Source organism: Sebastes umbrosus, chromosome 24, assembly GCF_015220745.1.
Source record: "Sebastes umbrosus isolate fSebUmb1 chromosome 24, fSebUmb1.pri, whole genome shotgun sequence".
NCBI lineage: Eukaryota > Metazoa > Chordata > Actinopteri > Perciformes > Sebastidae > Sebastes > Sebastes umbrosus.
Window position 1 is genome coordinate 9,144,507 of NC_051292.1, and position 20,325 is coordinate 9,164,831.

At 42.8% G+C, this 20,325-nt stretch overlaps 1 protein-coding gene across 1 annotated transcript in view; it reads left to right on the forward strand.

Annotated features, from left to right (window-relative positions):
- Positions 1-20,325, forward strand: part of pard3ba (par-3 family cell polarity regulator beta a) — a 136,432-nt gene that overhangs the window by 19,144 nt on the left and 96,963 nt on the right. Inside the window, 2 exon segments of the mRNA XM_037762380.1 lie at positions 8,882-9,056; positions 18,197-18,303. Of these exon segments, the coding sequence (XP_037618308.1) occupies positions 8,882-9,056; positions 18,197-18,303 (282 nt within the window).

Here is a 20,325-nt window from a genome sequence, read left to right on the forward strand (position 1 = left end):
TGGCAGACATGTAACGCAGCACAAGTCCTACACTGCTACTCCGGGCTCTGATGTCCAGTCAATAACTATCTAATAAGGCGAACACATATGTTGATGGGTGCAGGAAAAATCTCTCCCTTTCTTTCTCCCAAACACCTTCGGGCTGTGAGAGATGTTAGCTCTCCATGGCAACGGCAAGTACCGCATGTCAGTAATGTATAGTTCACGTATATATATACGCTGTGGAGGAGAGCAGCATGTTTACCCCTACAGAAGTCATTTGAGCTGAAAATTTAAGCACTTTTAGGTCACTTCTACAGCGGAAACTAGTAAATTATTAATAATTGGATGAATAATAATAATGGAAAATAGAGATTTTCCTCTTTAAACCACATTTAATGTCACTTCAAAAGCACAAAGAGGAAGGCGACAGGCAGAAAGAAAGAGGTGACGTATGGTATGAATGTCAAGGGAGGGCAGATGGAGGGAGGAGGAGGAGGAGGAGGAGGAGGCATGTGGAGGAGAGAGCCACAGGTGAGAGGGCAAAAGCCTCGAAGCTCAGAGTTAATCACTCCTTCTATTTCTCTGTCAGATCCCGGGAGGAAGGAAGGAGGGAGGAGGAGGAGGTTGGAGGGAGCAGCTGGCCCTGCGACGGCCACAGGGAAAAGAAAGCTGATTATTAGGCTCCGGCTCCGACTTTTGGGGAGTGCGATTTCGCTCTGCGTACATGGGAATGTGCGTGTTTATGCACATTTATGAGGAAGGGGTTATGACTCTCTGCGCGCCGAGGGAGCACACGTTTGCCGCGCATGTGTCAGTGTGTCATGTCCACGGATGCGGAACAGGACCGGCGTAACCGCCGCTGATGTGTTTGCACTGCGGGAATGATGAACGAGTCGGTTTGATATTTGTGTTGCCGGCCCGAGAAATACGAGGCCTGGAGCTCCCCTGTTGCCCACATCCCTCACTCCTCTGCTCCCTCATCTCCTCCTCCTCCTCCTCCTCCTCCTCCCTCAGCCTCTCGGGTGTGTGTGATTTATGAAGAGTTTACCCTCTCCCTTTATGAGTGTGCATAAATAATAATGTGGCCTTTCACCGTGCGTAGCCGGCACTGCAGTACCTCAGCTGGTGGCTCGCTTTGTGTGTGTTTACGTGTGCGCCCATGCTCCATCACTGTGGCTGATGCGACAGATGTGAGTGTGTGGACGCACAGAGAGAGAGAGAGGGAGAAAGGTAACTCAACCCTTTTCTGAGCCATAAAGAACCTTTTTGGCAGAGCGCCTGAACAATAAGCTGTTAGGTCTGCACATTTTTCTTTTCTCCAAAAAACCTTTTGCTTAAGTTTTTCTATTTGTTTGTGTGCGTGTGGTCGTCTGTGGGTGTAGGTGGACTATAGGGGTGGATTTTTTTCCTCAGAATATATACGACTTCCTGGGGAAATATGTGATTTCCAACCATAAATAAAGTTTGATTTCAAACACAGAGCTGTCAATAATTAATCAGAGATTACAAAGTATATGATCTTTGAGGTGGAAAAAAACACTTTTCATTTAGAGAACACATTGATGCTCAGATTATCATAATTCTGTATCCTTATTTCTGCATTTGATGCTTCACCTGTTGAATGTCGCCCTGTGAATATAGGTCTGCATGTCTTTAGGGCAGCTTCTAATGATTATTTTCATTGTCGATTAATCTGTTGATTATGTCCTCGATTAATCGATTAGTTGTTTGGTCTATAAAATGTAGATCAGTGTTTCCCAAAGCCCAAGTTGACGTTCTCAAATGTCTTGTTTTGTCCAAAGATATTCAGTTTACCGTCATAGAGGAGTAAAGAAACCTGGAAATATTCACATTTAAGAAGCTGCAATCAGAGAATCTGACTTATTTTTCTTAAAAAATTACTCCTCAAACCGATTAATCAATTATTAAAATAATTGGCGATTAATTTAACAGTTACTACAACTAATCGATTAATCAATGCGGCTCTACATGTCTCAGTAAGACACATTCAACCAGCTGGATTTGCACTCTACTTCAAATATTTTCTAGATTAAGTGGGGGTCACTCGCTCGACAAAGTATTTTGCCAAACAGCTGGGTTGTAATCTGCCATTTTTCCCATGAAAACTAACTGGAAGAATCAACTGCACGTATTAATCTTCAGTATACAGAATGTGTGCAAAAAATCACGATTCTTCCAGTTTTACTTTGTGGAGTAAGATCTGGCTCATCATTTGCTAAATTTGCATGAACGCTGCAACCAACAGACTGAGGAGTTGACTTTGGTGTGTTTAGATGAGTCTGTCAGAAGCATCAAAGAGACGTCGTGTTTAATGTGAAAGCACTAGCTGCTATCTGGAGCTACTGGCATCCCTTCAGACGGGAGGAAGGAAACATTTAGAGGTTCAACGTCGTGACGTCTCTGTATAGGATTCAGGATTGTGAAGAAGTCCCTTACCACGGGGCTTGACAAGTCTGATTGTGCATCTGTGGGAGACGGTGCGGTTGCTTCTCTAATCTTGCGTGTGCAGTCATTTATGTGTGTGTGTGCAGGCCCAGAGCCAGGTGTGTGTGTGTGTTCCACATCTGGTAGTGTGCTGTATAGATTGAGGATGGAGTAGACGCAGGATTAGCCCGGCTCTCACCGGTAATGCAACCAATTTTCTACTTGTTTAAATAGCATTCCTCTGGGTGGCCCTTACGCTGCCCTGGAAACGTGTATATACAGTATGTGCCCTTGAACATGGATTAGGTACATGTAAGTGCATCTTTGTGCATTATTAAAGGGAGAAATCGCTTCAAAAAACAGCCAGCAGCTGCAACTTCACAGAACAAGAGTATTACAAATTACAATTAGTTGATTTAAAAAGGCAAATAACCGTCAAATTGATTGCCATTTCTCACACGACGCCACGGATATCAAAAAGCCCAAATTCCGCTTAGTCAAGGTGAGACGCTTCACCCCCCTCCGTACCCGCGCGCTGTCAATATTCATCGCGCTTCGCAACCGTGGAGAAACCCCATTCTCTACACATCTTATCTGCTCCTTTTGTTGCATCTAATTTTCTGACTTTCCAAGTGTCTTCGGCACCTGAATGAAAAACAACAGAAATGTCAGGAGCCAATACAGTATGGAGAAAGTGTTTGTTTTTTTTCGTGCGCCATCAGTTGCAGTTTAAATCCTTTTTTTTTTTTTTTTTTGGTGACGGTGCGTTTTCCGAAACGTCGGGTATAGTGAAGGCTTTCATTTCCCTGCCGTCAAGTCAAGACACAGAGTGGGAGGTTTATTCTCTGTGATTCCGATTTTAGCGCACGAAAACGCAGATGTCTAAAATAGTCTTTGTAAACCTGTACTTTAGTAAAGAAAGTGTGTGTGTGTGTACTGTATATATATATATAAATATATATGTGTGTGTGTGTGAGATGATTGGGTTACCATACTACTGTCAGGATTCCGCGCACTGCTTCTGAATTATGCATCTCTCGTTCAAAGAAAGAATGAAGAATAGCATGAGAGGGAGAAAACGGAGGTGGAGGAGGGGTGGGGGGGGGTCGTAAGATAAATGACAACAGCACAAAAGCATCTCAATAGACTGCTACCACACACACACACACACACACACACAGTAGTGCTAGACAGCGATGAGAGAGGGGAAGAAAAATGTGTTGATTAGTACCAGCAGATGAAATAGGGAAGTGTGTATGTTTGTTTGTGAGTATTGTGTGTGTGTGTGTGTGTTGCTGATGCTTATGTAAAGACTTGAGTGTTCCCAGCATGCAGTAGTGCTGGACTAAAGCAAGGGGGCAATGTTCATCCTCTATCTGTGAGAAATGTGTGTCTCAGATTGTTTCCACATATTTGTGTTTTTTAAAATAATGGCATTATACAGTGCGTGAAGATTCCTGATTGCATATATATATATGTATATATGGTGTGTGTGTGCGTGCTGAAGATACTATTCGCTCCCCCGTGTATCCATACAAGATGTGCTGCATTTGGCTAATTAATTCTTAGCAAGTATATTAATTATTAAAGCTGCTCAACTGTTCCATCTGTGAGTTGCAACATGTAAACACTGTCTACCGTTCACAGCAGCTGGATAATCTCATATACCCAGCTATTAAAAACAATAATAAAACTATAACTGTGACGCACGCAAGCTCTGCATCAGCCGAAACAATCTCAGTAAATATTGATCATAATAATGTGTACATTTATTGAGTAAAGAAATCATTGCTTTCAAAGGTCAGGCTGCAGCACAGCGTCCTGGGAGCCGGTAGGGAGTCAGAGCCCCGCACAAGGTCACTTCAGCAGGGTGGGAGGTTGCTGTGTGGAAACTCAAATAAGCAGGGAAAAATGTTTTTAGTAGGGCTGCCAATTGATTCAAATATTTAATTGTGATTAATCTCATGATTGTCCGTGATTAATCACGATTAATTTCACATTTTTTATCTGTTCAAAATGTACCTTAGAGGGAGATTTGTCAAGTATTTAATACTCTTATCAACATGGAAGTGGGTATGTGCTTGCTTTATGCAAATATATGTATATATTTATTATTGGAAATCAATTAACAACACAAAACAGTGACAAGTGTCATCCAGAAACCCTCACAGGTACTGCATTTAGCATAAAAAATATGCTCAAATCATAACATGGCAAACTCGGCCCCAACAGGCAACAACAGCTGTCAGTGTGTCAGTGTGCTGACTTGACTATGACTTGCCCCCAAACTGCATGTGATTATCAAGTCTAGCAAATGCACTCTGAAAACTAACTAAAACTAAACTAAAATGAAATCAAAAAGTAAAAAAATTGAAAATTCAAAACTATTCTAACCTTGGTGGGCAGTCACCTGTGGTATTGTGGGCTCATTTAGTTTGTTGTGTGATGGTGTCTTTAGCCAGATCCCCTCAGATAACAGACCTCTTTAAGATGCCACAGCAGAAAAAGCACATTTATAACTTATAACATAATCACTGAGTGTGAATGTTCAGTCAGTAAGTTTGACCAAAACATGTTTTAAACTCATGGTCCACTAGCTTTTTCTAGTCCCAACCAGTTGTTAGGGGAGTGTCCCCAACATCTGGAACAACATTACAGTATCAACAAGGGACTACTTTGTCTCGAGCATAATAGTTTTGAGTGTTTTGAAGGTACGGAGCCACAGCTGTGGCGTTGAGCAGGCAGAACGGGTTGTACTCTAATAGCACGGTTGGCAGTTTACATCCACGTGAACTAGCTTGCAGTCTTCTTCCTGTCTTTTGTTGGCACGTTGTTAGGTTTCTTTGCACGTTAACCACCACCGGCCGTGTCATTTTAAATCAAGGTAACAGTATGTCAATGGCGTCATATTCGCTTTTGCGCATGTGTCAGTGTTGTGGTTGTCTCTCTGTAAAAACCTCCTGAGCGATGAACACCGAAGGAATCCTAACCGGGAGAAGCTTAACGCAAAGACAACAACTCCCATGATCCCACGTTACTTCATCACGTCACCGAACTCCGTCTTTCGTTATTGTTTTGATTGAGAGACCCCTAGCGGCAGAAAATTACATACTGTGCCTTTAAATCTACTCTTGATTCAAATTATTTTTCTTTAATAATCAAAAATAAAGCAAAATAATAATTTGTTAAAGTATTCTAGGTTATGTGTGGGTGTGTGTGTGTGCTTGCCTTTCTATTAAATCAAGTGAAATAAGTGTGCATTTGTCTCCCGTAGGCCACATATTTTCCAACATTTTCTAACTCCGTGCCCGAGGCGGTGTGAATCCACACAGACACAGTGTTTATCTCTCTCTCTGCTTCACGCGTGTTATTGTATACGGCTTTCATGTATGTCATGATAATCGCTTTGGCTGTGCAACACACACACACAGTCTCCCCAGCCAGTCTGGTCACGTCGGATACGCACGCTGCGTGGTGATTTACAGACGATCATAACATGACAATATGAAGGGTTCAGCCATTTGTATTTGGCACGGGTATCAGTGTGTGTTTGTGAGAGTGTGTGTGTTTGTGTGTGTTATGGAAATGAGACAAAAGGGGTCACATTATTCAGCAGTAGTTGACATGCAGGCTCCCCAGGTCCATATCAATATCCCCCCGAAGACACAGCAGGAAAAATAAGGCGATTTGTTTCCTAGAATACTAATCACAGTCAGGAGGGACGGTTAAGTAAACACACCGTGAGGCATTCAAGGTGTTTTTCTTCATCCTGGGGCACAGGGTCCTCCAAAAGAGCATGCTGCTGCTGCTCTGTTTGAAGAACTAGATTTCAAACCACTGCGAAAAATACGCTTTTCCCCAAGTTTCCTCTCCTGCTGTAGTATTTCACAGTATGAATGATTCTTCCGGCTGATAGTTTGAATATAATCTGTAATGAAATATCTACAACCAGCTTCTTTAGTGGTACACTAAGCAAAGCTGTTCTGTAACCACAGGGGGGCAAATCTTAAAACATTAAAGGGCCGGTTCACATTTCCTCTCTTGCCCTTGGTGATATCTAGTAATGAAGATAGATGTAGTTTTAGTTTGTTAAACTGTAGAATTTAGAATTTAGAATTTAAAGTCGGAAAAGGGCTGTTTGATGGCAACGTAATGCGGTGAAAATATTGTTAATAAAGCGTACACTTAATCTGATGTAGATTTTATTTAGATGGCTAAAATATTTTTTTCTGCTGCTCCCGTCCACAGCCGCTGTACCGCGCCGTCAAACAGCCCTTTCCAATGGGGAACTGAAGCCGTGATATCGCTCTCTTTAAAGCCACCAGACTACATTCACAAAAGTTTACCTCGCAGAACGTGGGAGTATAAACCCACTTCAAAAAATACAAACTAACCCTTTCAATTACTTACAAACTTACAACCGCTAAGGTCCATTTTTCTACACTTGAGCTTGTTCCAAACGAAGCGATACATGATTCATTTTGTTGATACTTTGTGTTTGATTGAGTGATGAGTGGAAGCAGCAGGGCGGCCTTCATCTGCATCCCTCCCCTGCCTGCGTCAGCCATAAAAAAAAATCAACTCCCGGAAAGCAAATCATCATCACCCCTCGGCACATTAAAAGAAGTTGTTGTTGTTCAAAACGAATAAATTGTTTTTTCCTCGCCGTGTCTCCGTACGCGCCCCGTCGGTGTGTGTTTGCGCGCGCAAATCCACATTACGCTCCGAGACTTCCTCTTTGATTGATGCTGTCAGCGAGTTTGGAGAAAGAGACGGAGGCTCGGGAGGGAAGGAGATAAGGAGAGAAAGAGGAAAGCAGATAAAGAAGAGCTCAAGAAGCATCCATCAAGCGGCCAATCAGATTGTTTTCCTGGCGTTCGGTCTTCTTTTCTCTCCCCTGCATCTGCCAGCCCCTCAATTCCTCATCTTTTCTTCCACTCACTCTCTTTAACGCTCACACACACACACACCCACCAATCTCCTTTGCATGGCGTCGCCCAGGTGTCACGAGGATATTGAATCACGGGAGGTTGAGGTGAGAGGCGGCGTCACAGCGTGATGGATGATACATATTCCGCCGCCTCCTCCGTGCTTATTGTTTACACACTCTAACACACACACACACACAGCCTCCGTGCTTCTTTATTGTTAATTGACGTCCTCCACTCGTCTGTTGTTTTATTTCCATCCCTCGTTCCATTGCGGTTATTGCTTTTCATTAAGTGGTCATTTCCTTTCGCCAGCACCGTCTAATGAGAGCGTCACGCCGCCGCGCGCCCATTTATCAAACCCACGTAGCCGCGATGGCACGGCCCCGCAGTCAACACACACACACACGTTCCCCTTTTCGCTCTATCTGCCATCATGTCCCTGTCTCAATTAGGATTGTTTGTCGTCCCTCTGCCCTCCATCCCCTGTTCATTTGGCGCCCCCGCCGTCTCATTGTGGCAGCCGTGTCATTGTGTTTGACAGCTTCTCATTCTCGCGTCAGATCTCATTTGCCTACTAATTTCCGTATACGCACACCTCGCCTCGTCCACGCGTGCCTCTGAACCGGCCTCCGTTGGTCCGGTTTTGTTTCGAGAAGAAAGTTCCACTGTTGCTGAAGTGGCGTCTGCTGCACTGTAAGAGGCTTGAGAGGGAATGAGCTGCACACTTGGCACAATGAAGCAGGCTGCATCCCCACTGTTGGCAAGATGAATCACATAAAAGCCTCTCTGTGATCATGGCACAGTGGAGACGCTGTATAACCTGGCTGCGTGTTTCCTGCTTGTTCATAAGCCAGAAATCTCATTGTTTAGACCAGCGGTTCCCATCCTGGGGTCCGGGCCCCAAAGATCACAGGCGGGTTGCGCCAGGATTTGTCTGCTCTGAGGTTGTCACACTTAGATTTGCTCATGTATAACTAAAATCATAATAACACACTTGAAATATTCTGCTTCAATTCATATTTGTTGGCGTTTAGCCTTTCAAAAACAACATTTTCATTCACAGCATTTGCTCTCCCGCTTGACGCACACAAAGGGAGGCCCGCACCTGTATTATCGGGGCGGTCTAGCAGCAATCTAGCAACACCATGAATTATTAGAGCCGTCAAAGTTAACGCTATATTAACGCAAATTCGTTTTAACGCCATTAATTTCTTTAACGCATTAATGCTATGATAAGAGTATTATATACTTGACGTATCTTCCTTTAAGGTACATTTTGAACAGATGAAAAATGTGCGATTCATTTGCGATTGATCCCAATTAACTATGGACAATGCGATTAATCGGCAGCCCTATGAATTATATTTATTTAACTACAATAACAAAGCTCAGCTCAGCTTTTATAAAATAGGTAAGGAACCACTGGTGTAAACTGTGACGCTTGTAGTTCACATTGTGTGCACATTATGTTTGATATCGTCTAATATTTAGGCTACAGTTTGACCCTGTGTGTCTCTTTCCAGCTGGCAGCGGTGTTTGACGTCCAGCGCAGGAAGACAGACAGTCCCAGAGAGACCATATCCAACGGCTACTCCAGTTCTGCCCACAGCCCTGAACCCGCCCACTACTACCCCCACCTGGGGTACCAGGAGCCAGTCGGAGGAGAGATCGAAGTCAACGAGGCCAGCCTAAAAGCCAGTATGTCACATCCGCTGTTAATGATTTCATTTGTTTTTTTAGTTTTCTTATCAAGATATGAAATATTCTGCCGTATATAACAACAGATGTTGCAGTTTTTTTAAGAGAAGCGCAATCAACACTTTCAATTTTTTTTGTGCATGTGAGAAAGTGTATGGTGGTGAGACAGCAGGAGGTGTGTGTGTCTATGTGGAGGCGTGTGACTGTGTGAGAGAGAGAGTCAGAAAGTACATTTATGGAACAGCTGTAAGCTGAACCTGCTGTGTAAAGAGAGATTTTTTTTCCTGCCTGTAACTTGATTGCGTGTGAAAACAGATGCAGTGTTGACGCAGCGTTCTCTCCTGCCGTCCTCACTTATTTTAGTTCTTTACTTAGTTTGTTCTGGTTTTCACACGTTGCTCAGACTCAGAGCCAGAAATGTAACGCTGCAGGGTATTTTAATATAATTTTTTTTACTTTCATTTATTGACTCAATTAAACCATACATGTACTTTGTACAAAAGCATTGCATCATACAATATCAACGAAAAAGACAAAGAACATGCCGTAACATAATCTTCATATGTAAATCAAAATCGCAATATTTTTATGTGAGGGGGAGAAATAAATAAATAAATAAAATAGAAAAAATGATAATAAAAAAATAATGATAAAGGCTAAAAATAAAATGAAGCAAGGAAAAATAGCCAAACAAACAGACATAATAATAATAATAATAATAATAATAATGATTATAATAATTATAATAATAATAATGATTATAATAATAATATTAATTATAATGGTAGGTAAATAAGTGCATGGAAAACAAATTTAAATTCATTCAAATAATAATAATAAAGAATAAAAATAAAATAAAAGCAAGGAGAATGAGCCAAACAAACAAAATAATAATAATAATAATAATAATAATAATAATAATGATAATAATAATGGTAAGTAAATAAGGTAGTGGAAAATAAATCAAAATTCATTAAAATAATAATAATCATGATTTTAAAGAAGTGAAAGGCATAATATTATAATAAAATAAGTGCTAACAAATGAATAGGTAGATTAGAGCTGATTGTGAGACAGTAATAGAGAGGAGGGGCTATGTATGTCATCATAAAAGTTCCCCGTATTTCGCTTATTGATAAAACCATACCTCGCCGCGGGCCAAATAATGGAGAGAAGAGGGAGAGAAAAATAAGAAAACAGCCGAAAACAAAACAAAACATGATCAATACGTGGGTGTTGTTTATATGAGGGCATTTTTTAAACGTATATTGACTTGAGAATTGAAGAGTGTTTTACTAAAATGTATACAAGACTTAAATGCCACTACTCAACAACAACATGACATGATAAGAGCCATGCTCTTTAATTTTGTCTTTATTCTTCCTATACTGACAAAAACTTCACTCTGTGCTCCATTAAGATGACGTATATACTCAGATTCTGCTTCTGACATAGTAGATATCTTGATAAATTAATGCTTAACTCATTACGGTATGTTGTTGTACGACATAATCTATCCAGGGCACGTAGTGAGTGTGTGACCATCATAACCACACTTCTTCTAAGCCTGCTCTTGTACACTTTACATCGCGTATATGTATATACTCGACTTAATGTAGTGCTGTACAGCCAATCACGTCTCTCTGGAGTGCAGTGAGACCTCACAGGTAAGACAGCAAGCAGACAGATTAGAGAGGAGAGTGATGACATAATGAAAAGATGTAACAGATGTTCCCTTGTCCTTAAAATCATCATGTTTTACAGAGTTTATAAAGTATTGCAGTGATGAATTATGTTTTTATCTCCTTTGTCTACGTAAGTCCTGCAGGGAAATTATGACTTCCAAGTGTTTTCTTGTGAAGTCAGAGGTTAGGGTCAGCTAAAAAAAGACACAACAAAACCACTTCTGAGGTAGTCGGGGAGGTTCAGCGAGTCGATCAAGGTCACCTGAGTGAGAATGACACTTTGACAAACGACGCGTGTGAAGATGATGATATAAAAAAATACAGCTTTTTATACGAGCGATGGAACGGCAGTTTAGCAGTCGGGAAATAAAGTGAGCAAGTTACTGGGTCATGGTGCATCTCCAGTGGGAAACATCATCACACATAGTCAGTCAGGAGCCTGAGGGAGCCTCTGGGGAAATATGGGCTCTGTCTGGGCTGCAGTCTGTTCTGGCTATAGATACACTTTACTGTAAGTAATCTGGAGCATGAGTTTTGTCTCTATGTGTCTTTTTCTTTTTCTATTTCGTATTGATTAATTCTTGAAGATTAAATGAGGCTGGACGGGTCTGTCTAATCACTGGGCCACCCTTTCATTTTCCTCTCTCCATCTGTCGGCTATAGAAAGACAGTGAGACTCCACCATACACACACCTGCCCTTTGCCATCCTTCTGCTCCGCTATCTGCCCTCTACTCCAGTCATTTCTCGCCTACTCTACTATTCAGCTTCAACCACCTGCCATCCAGCTCGCCACCCGGCCCTCTAGACCCTGAACCCATCACCCCCACTACCCCCAGCCGATACCTCCTCCATCCCGCCCCGTCTCTGCATGGCTTCTAACTAGATTAGCACTGTAGCCTGTTAGCATGCCCAGAGTCCAGCAGAGCGTGAATGGACTAATTCCAGCCCCCCCATCCTGTCTTCCAACCTCCTCCTCCTGCTCTCCAACCCTGACTAACTTAGTTATGATGTGACCCCGTGACGCCCCTCATATAGAGCATGCAATAAGGCAGCTTTTGTCATACGGACATGCACGCGCACACACACGCAATTTGACAAAAGAAACCCCAGCATGCAACTTAAACAACCCAAAATCAGTCAGCCATCTACTGCTGGGAAGGTCTCAGGCCAGTGGGTCTGCGTGTGTTTGCTCTCCCTTTTGCTGTAACAAGATCAGTTGTTAACTGCATCACATCTAGCATGCAGACCATTTCTAATTAGTTCTGTAGACAAAGGGATGAAGCCAGTCGGACCTGGTAGTGTAGAAATTTGAAGACGTGTATACATATATTCTTTACAAACTTCCTGTTTACATCACACAAAAGCACGATGGGAACTGTCAGTTGACTACATAAACATTCTAAATGGGCCCCTTTGTATTTCCCGTTGCAACGTTTGTTGATGCAGTAGCCAACAGGAAGTAAACTTGGACCACAGCTGTTGCCCTAGCAACAGCATGGCAATGAAAAGGTCTATAGATCTTGCCTGACGAATTACAAATTAGGACTTGGGTTGCGTCCGAAATTCCATACTAACATGCTATTTAGTACGCTAAAACAGTATGTGAGATATTTTAATATGTCTGAAACCAATAGTACTCGAATTGCATACTATTTCTGAAGATCTATTATGGTTTTGTGCTTTTTTTCTCTTTCCTTTAGTGTGTTAAATAGTTTTTTGTGCATGTAAAAAAGTCTGCAAAGTTCACGTCAAAGGGAGAAACACTGCTCCTGAACTGCCTGAAACGCCTCGCTTGAAGTCCTGCCTTTTCTCCCAAAGAGGTGGTGATGTCATCAAGTAACACATTTGCATAATACCTGCCTAAAGCGGCTAGTTTGGCAACCCCTCAAACAAAGCTAGTTAGAGCTGGAGTGTAGCCCGAACAGTTTGGTTCGGTTGACCAATCACAACAGAGTTGGACTAGCTGATCAATCAGGGCAGAGTGGGCTTTTCAGGGGGAGGAGCTCAAACAGAGCGTTTCAGACAGAGGGTGAAAAGAGGTGCTGCAGCACAGCCGGTATGAGAAAAATAAAGCGTTTTTTGAACTTTAAAGCATGTAAACATGTTCTAGTAGAAACCCAAAATACAAGTATGCACCTGAAAATTAGCATAATAGGTCCTCTTTAAACAGGTATAGTAACAAAGCAGCAAAAGACAATATATAGCATGTCAAGCTCAGACATGTAGTGAATCTATCAGACTCTGAATAATGGGAGGGAACGCTGTTCAAAGTGTTGAACAAGATTAGATAAAAGCAATATAGGCTGTCATGTACAGTATATAAACACTTTAACTGGGTTATCATAGTCAAATTAAAGTCAACATTAGAGTCAACATAACTTGATTGCCGTATTATCCGAACTTTATTCTGCTCGTGTGCCTAAAAAGGCTGTGGGATCATAAGATGCGTCACGTAGGCTATGACATGCTCCCAGACATCTATCAACAAATCATGCAAACCGGGGTCACTGCATGCTTTAATCACACTATCACCTTAATCTGATTACTCCCAATAATCTGGTTACAGCGTGCGTGTAATCGCGCTGAGTGGCGGCGGACAGGACAAGACGTAATTCAGTAATCAGTCAGGCATCACAGTGTTTGTGTGTCGGGTTGGACTGCTTGTTTGAACAGGGTGATTGGACTTCACACTGCCCCGGTGGGATGATTAGACCTGCATTGATCCGCTGCTGCACACACACACACACACACACACTTCGAGGAAGAGAGTCCTTATCGCGTCATCCCATGAGCAGCTTGAGCCGGGCTGCTCTATCGATTGGGAGAGAAACAAGACCGCCCTGGCCTGTGGCATGAAAACACACACACACACACATGCAGACAAATATAAATACACACTTAAGTGTATAGTACACACCATACACGCATGCTTGCACAAAGAAACATGATGCGTCCTTGTTTCCATCGTGCCCCGGGAGTGAACTAGCGCTGCAGAACTTTCACAGAACTGAAAACAAGGAGGGAATTCTTAAAATAAACGTCCCAGAATTGCATAAGCAGCCTAGTTAGACGGCGAGTCGCAGATGGAGAGTCGGAGGCAGATAAACACAGAAGTGTAAGTTCACAAGGCCTCTTCAGGGTCTCTCCAATTACACGAGTCTCGACGGAAAGATAAGGGAGGAACACAACTCCTGTGTGTGTTACCGTTTGTTTTCTCCGCCGGCCCTTGAAGCGGTCCCCGAGATGAGTTTGGCGGCCGACGCGTGTTTTAAAGTCGCAGGGCACCTCGCGGTTGTGGCTGCACGGTTAGCGTCAAATTAGGGGACCTAAAATACATCCAAAGTTATAGTGCTTCCACCTCCTCTCCACCCTTCTGGCAGGAGACTGCGTGTTAAAGTCAGAGAATGTCTGTGATCTTAAAATAAATTGAAATTCTGCTCACAATGCACACAGGGAATGAATGATGTTCAGCTTCTGAGGGCTACAGCTGCTTTAAGACTCTCCATAACTAACACAGATTTCACTTGTATCATTTAATCAAAGGCAAGAACACAGAGCCTTTAGAATAGCGATGCACTGATACAGATATCGTGCCGATACTGACTCAAATAACTGGATCGGGTATCCGTGACAATCTATTCAATTCAATTCTATACAAGTATGCTGAAGCCTATTTCCAGCAGCCCAGTCACCTTTAATTAGTAATGGCTCTGAGCCAGTCTTGTTTATACCCGACTAAACAGTGGCTGACCTAAGAGAGTTAAAACTGTCACTCTCATCAATATCTGCCCCTCCGTGACACCGGCCGACCCTCCAGAGGTCAACGCAGGTCAGAGGTCAAAGCCAGCCGCCCTCAGGTTCCTTCACACGGCCGGGCTCCTGGGCTCTAAGTGGTGGGAGGATTGATGGAGGCGGATTTGACTCCCGATGGCTAAATGGAGGAGGATTTATGGGGCTGACCGCTGGGTAATGGACCCTGACTGTGACCATGGAGCGGTCTTGGTCACTTCGCAAAGTTGCATCATTGACATTGGGGTGAAGTATGCGCAGGTGTCATAGCTTGAGGTGATGAAGCGTAGTCGTAGAGCTCATTTTGAAATTGTTTCTTATAGTCCATCATTCAGTATCTTTAAAATCTACAGAATCCAGTCTAAACAGGTGCTATTATTTAGTCCAGCTGGCCTTGCAGAAGTGAAGGTATTTTGGTACTTAATGTACCTATTGTCCTTGCAGTTCAACTTAATGTTGTGTCGTTTGTCAGTGTAGAGTAACTGTTTCCCATATGGTGGGGAAAAATCTTTAGTAGTACCTCAGCAGACCAGTGGGTTATTTATGTGTTTTAAAGGGGTCATACTTGCATTTGGGGTTTCTACTAGAACATGTTTACATGCTTTAATGCTCAGAAAACACATACAAGTGATTGTATAGTTGTGACATCACAACGTTACGGGAGGCCTGACGGCTCATCTGAACGCACAGTCTCTGAAAGCGCCTGTTTCTTTAAGAACCCCCTTCCGAAAAAGCCCAGCCTGCTCTGATTGGTCAGCGTTTTCGGTCTTCCGCATCTGCCCTGTCGCTGGGACACTTCTACCGGTGACTGTATAGTTGTGACATCACAACGTTATGGAAGTCCTGACGGCTCATTTAAAGGCTTCTGAAAACGCTCCATTTTTAGCGCCTGTTTCTTTAAGAACCCCTTCCGAAAAAGCCCAGTCCGCTCTGATTGGCATCCAACAATAAAACTGACTGGGTTGTCTTATTGGTCGGCACTCCACATACTCATATGTATGTGAAAAAGTTTTTCACGATATGTCCCCTTTAAAACCTGATACATGCTTGCTGTTCGGCGTACGTGTGTGTATTCTCGTACTAGACAGGTGGTACAGGAGGGAGAGCAAAGAACCATCCATTAACTTTTACTGCTTTTCTATACATGGCCCCTCTAAACTTGTAAACGTTTGCATGTGTTGGTCTGTAGAATGTAAAGTAGTAGAACTAGTGCTTCCTGTTTGAATGAAACAAATCCTACATTTAGCTTGAAAAGTTGTCCTATAAACCCTATAGCATCCTAACAAAAGACTCATCTAATACCGTTGCAAAGTACCTGCAGTGTTTGACCTATTTTAGATACACACAAGATTAATAGATAATCAGACGGAAGAGCGCCGTCTGATGTATTTTACGTGTTTCTCTGATGTCTTTTGATGCCGGCGCTGAGAAGATACCTTTATTTCCCAGATGTTTCTGTGTTAAATCAAAGCATCTTTCACTTCTGCAAATCAGATTGTTCTCTGTGTAGTTTTCTGCCAGGCGTTTCCACATGAAGTCTGCTCCTCTAAATCAGATTAGACCACATTCTGTTGATTTCCTTCAGCAAAAGCAAAGAAACAGAAAGTGGAAGATGGAGCAATTAAAAGAAATCAACATTTTGAAGCTTTTTTTGTGCAGATGGAGGATGAAGCTTTGGACTAGTCCAACAGAGAATAACTGATAATGTATGCTAGTTAATACAGATTATTACTTAGACGAGCCTGAACACAACATGTGGATACTGTTTGAGATATTTGTATGTGCGTCTGGGACCATTCCTCATCTGTCTACAATCACGCCGAGACCTTCTCCCCTACTTGTTCTCCTCCCCTGCTCTCTCTATTCTGACCACGTTAGACCAGGACCCTGTCACTGACCCTCCAAAGAGAGATTGATTACAGGAAAGTAGAGAATTTTGTTTGCCTTCCCTTTTTCTGTGCGTCGAGGTTTTCCTCCCTCCCTGCCTCCTTCGATGTCACTATCTCCCGGCTTCTATTCCCTTTCTGTTTATCTCGCACTCTCTCTTTATTTTCCTCCTCTGTCGAGTTAAATCTGAAAACAGCCCCGCTACGGGTTTGACATCCACAAATAACAGTGTGCTCCCGTTTTGGGGGGTGGATATTAAAAGCAAGAGGCAGCGCTAAGGTCCAAATTAGATTCTTTAGAATTTGTTTTTATTGTGGATTCAGACCTGCCCATGCCACGGCTCCTCTGGGCTCCTCTGGGCTGCGGGGTAGGGATGTGGCAACAGCTGGTCGTATGAAAATGTGCACTGTGAGGATCGGGGCGTATTGCTGAAAAGGTTGGGTGGTTGTTGGTCCACTCTAAGGGGTTGTGAGTCATTATAGCCCTTAATTAAACACATTTTGTTTGACCATTCAGGGAGGGATTTGTTTGTATTAGATTTCTTTTTATTGAGTATTCTCATATGACCCGTCCTTACCCTCCACCCTCGTACTCCCAAGTAAACAAAAAAAGCACCAAACAAACAAATCAACCAACAAAAAAAGTATGCTGAAGTATATTTTCTAGATTGATGTATGGATTTTTAGGGCTCGGACGATACACCTATCTCCCGATTCCATATGTATTGCGAATATTTTTTATGTATTTTTAACTTTTTTAACACTAGACCATGGGAAAAAGTTGAATCATACACTTCTAGGGACTTTTAATTTGAAAAATATCTAAATTAATAGAATAAAAATGTTTGATTTTCAGCATGTATGTAGTCAGAGATGTCCTGGAGTCAAATATATCCGTCATGGTCAGGCAGTATTTTTGTATCAATTAGATACAAAAATACTTTTTTTTTATTTAATTGAAAATGTAATAGAAGTAGAAACTAAGGGTTCAAATCAAATTTTATTTCCATGATAGATTTAGTGAAGCAATGAGTCAAATTCCAGAAACTTTTTATATTACCAGAACAGATGCAAAATGTTCCGTCTTCAGTTTTACATCCAGGACATTTTGGTGAATTATCTTTTGAAATTGTATGCATATTTATGGGCTGAGATATAATTTATAGATAAAATTAGCTTCCTTGATTTTGCTTTAGTATTTTCATTTAAAATCATCCCTAGATCTTGAATAAAGGATTAGGAAAGATGAATCACCTCCTTTAGCTAGAACATCATATAAAATTGTAATAGAGGACATCAATATATTGTCTACATCAGATAGTCCGTAACTTATTCTCATTGACAAGTGATCGGACGAATGTTATTTTCTAAACACACGACGTGCCCTTTGTGATTTCCTCTGTCCGTTTTCTTCAGAAAATTCCATCAGCTTCGCTCCGTCAGGTTTACTTTTTCTTTCTATCTTCAGGTGCCAACAGGCGCCCTAAATGTTCATTTTTTTGAGTGTGTCGGTGTCAAATGCTGCTGGAGAGCTCAGAGAGCCTCAGGGGTCTGTCTAACCCTCTGAGCCTCCCTGATGCTCATTTCAACAAGATGCAGGCCAGCTGCTCGCTGAGAAAGTTGCCAAAAGACTTCCTTCCTTCTTTTCTCTCCACCTCCATCTCCTCCTCCGATGATGCTCAGTGCGTTTGAGGAATCAAATACAGAGTGTCATGAATGATATGAGCAAGTAGAGAAGTCTTTCTCTGCGTCTCTAACTGTTTCCTTCTCCACTCCAGACACGCCGCTGTTGGTGAGGAGCAGCAGTGACTCGGCCTTGGCCCCGCCCCTCGAGATCAGAGCCACGCCTCCACCTGACGACCATGGCATCAAGTCTCCTGAGCCGGTAAGCACACTATCACAGTGGTCAAAGTCAAACGTCAAGGTCACTGTGATCTCACATTTGTTCCATCCTTGTGGTATCTCGAGAACGGCTTGAGCAACAACTTTCTTCAAATTTGGCACAAATGTCCACTTGGACTCAAAGATGAACTGATTAGATATAGATTTTGAAAGTCAAAGGTCAAGGTCACTGTGACCTCACGTCCGTCCCATTCTCGTGAAAGCGATATCTAATGAATGCCTGGAGGGATCTGGCGCAAACACCCACTTGGACTCGAGGATACACTGATTCGATTTTGGTGGAGAAAGGTCACTGTGACCACCAAAGAAAAGTCTTTCACAGAAAGGTCTAACAGGATAAAATGATGAAGTGATGACATTTTGGACAAACTTAGATGTAAACTGCAACTTTACCGGCTGGCAGAGGCATACAACCGCAAGGCGGTAATTATAGTTCAGAAACTAAGGTGTGGTAGGATCAGTTCTTGCCAGCTAAAGATGCTAATAATGTGAATCAGCCTGGTAGACGGCCTGTCTTTGTTATGTGAAGGAGACATTGATTTCCTCCCCGGAAAGGACAAAACCAGCGGACTGAACTCCCGCTGTTCAAACTAGCTGTTCACAGGGAGTAACATGTTTTAACCAAAGCAAGAGACGACGCGAAAGATTTAAAAAAAGAAAGTAACGGAGAGATGAACGCATGACATTATTTCTGTGGTGTGTGTGTGAAGACAGAGTGAATACTCCTCTTGTGGTCCACGCCCCCGGGCTTCACTTTGAAAGCGCTCGCCTTCTTTTGCAAACCATTAAGGAGGACTCTGTGTGCTGCCTTTTCTTGTCCCTCTGTTGGTGACAGAGTGTGTGTGTGTGGCGGGCGGGACGGAGGCTGTGTGAGGTCACGGCGGTACATGTGTGTGTGTGTGAGGGGAATTCAGGTAGAAAGAGGGACTCCTGTTGTTTCCCCCCCACCGCGTTGGACACAGCAGTGACTAAGCAGAACCCAGGCATCAGCGGGCGGCGAGTAAACACGATGACAAAGACCTTATTTCAGGCCTCAGACATCCCAGAGTGAACAGGCTCTGTACGGATGATTTAAAATATCCTACAACTGTTTACAGAGATCTACATCTCTGTGCAGACAGTTGCTCTTTAGCACACTAGCAGATATTTCTGTCTGTTTTTGAAAGCTCCTGAGACCTATCACCGCAGTGTTTAACATCTAAGATATAGAGGTTATGAGATCATTTTTCATAATGTTAATTAAAGTTTCTGTGAGGAACTATTTATGAAACAGTCTCAATGTAATACTGATGCCTCTACATGAGCTAGATACCTATACGAGACCATCAGCGAGAAGAGTGGCTATTTCTATATGCCGATGCCGGCAAAATCAGATGAAATCATGCAGAGTCACCAGAAACTCGGCGCCCCACCAAAATCTTAAATTTGATCACCTTACGCCTTCTCTTCCCCTATCTCTGTCTCAGGAGGATGGCTGGCGTCTCCCTTAGAGATAGGGTGAGAAGCTCAGTCATCCGTGAGGGACTCTGAGTAGAGCCGCTACCCCTTTGCGCTAAAAGGAGCCTTCTGAGGCCGTTCGGGCATCTAGTAAGGATGCCCCCCCCTGGGCACCTCGATAGGGAGGTGTTCCAGGCACGACCAGCTTGGAGGAGGCCACGTGGAAGACCCAGGACTAGGTGGAGAGATTATATCTCAACATTGGCCTGGGAACGCCTCGGGATCCCCCAGTCAGAGCTGGTCAATGTGGCCCGGGAAAGGGAAGTTTGGGGTTGAAGACGAGTGAGCTGACAAAATTACAAGAGAAAACATTTTGACTAAAATCGAATCACTTTGGTGACTAAAACGTTTTGATTTGTCGTCGACTAAAACCATGAAGGATAAAAATGACTAAAATGTGACTACAACTAATTAGCATTTTCGTTTTAAGACTAAGACTAAATCTAAAATAGCTGCCAAAATTGTCACTGCTCGGGGCCACCGCTGGGAGCCAACACCGCCATGCCGT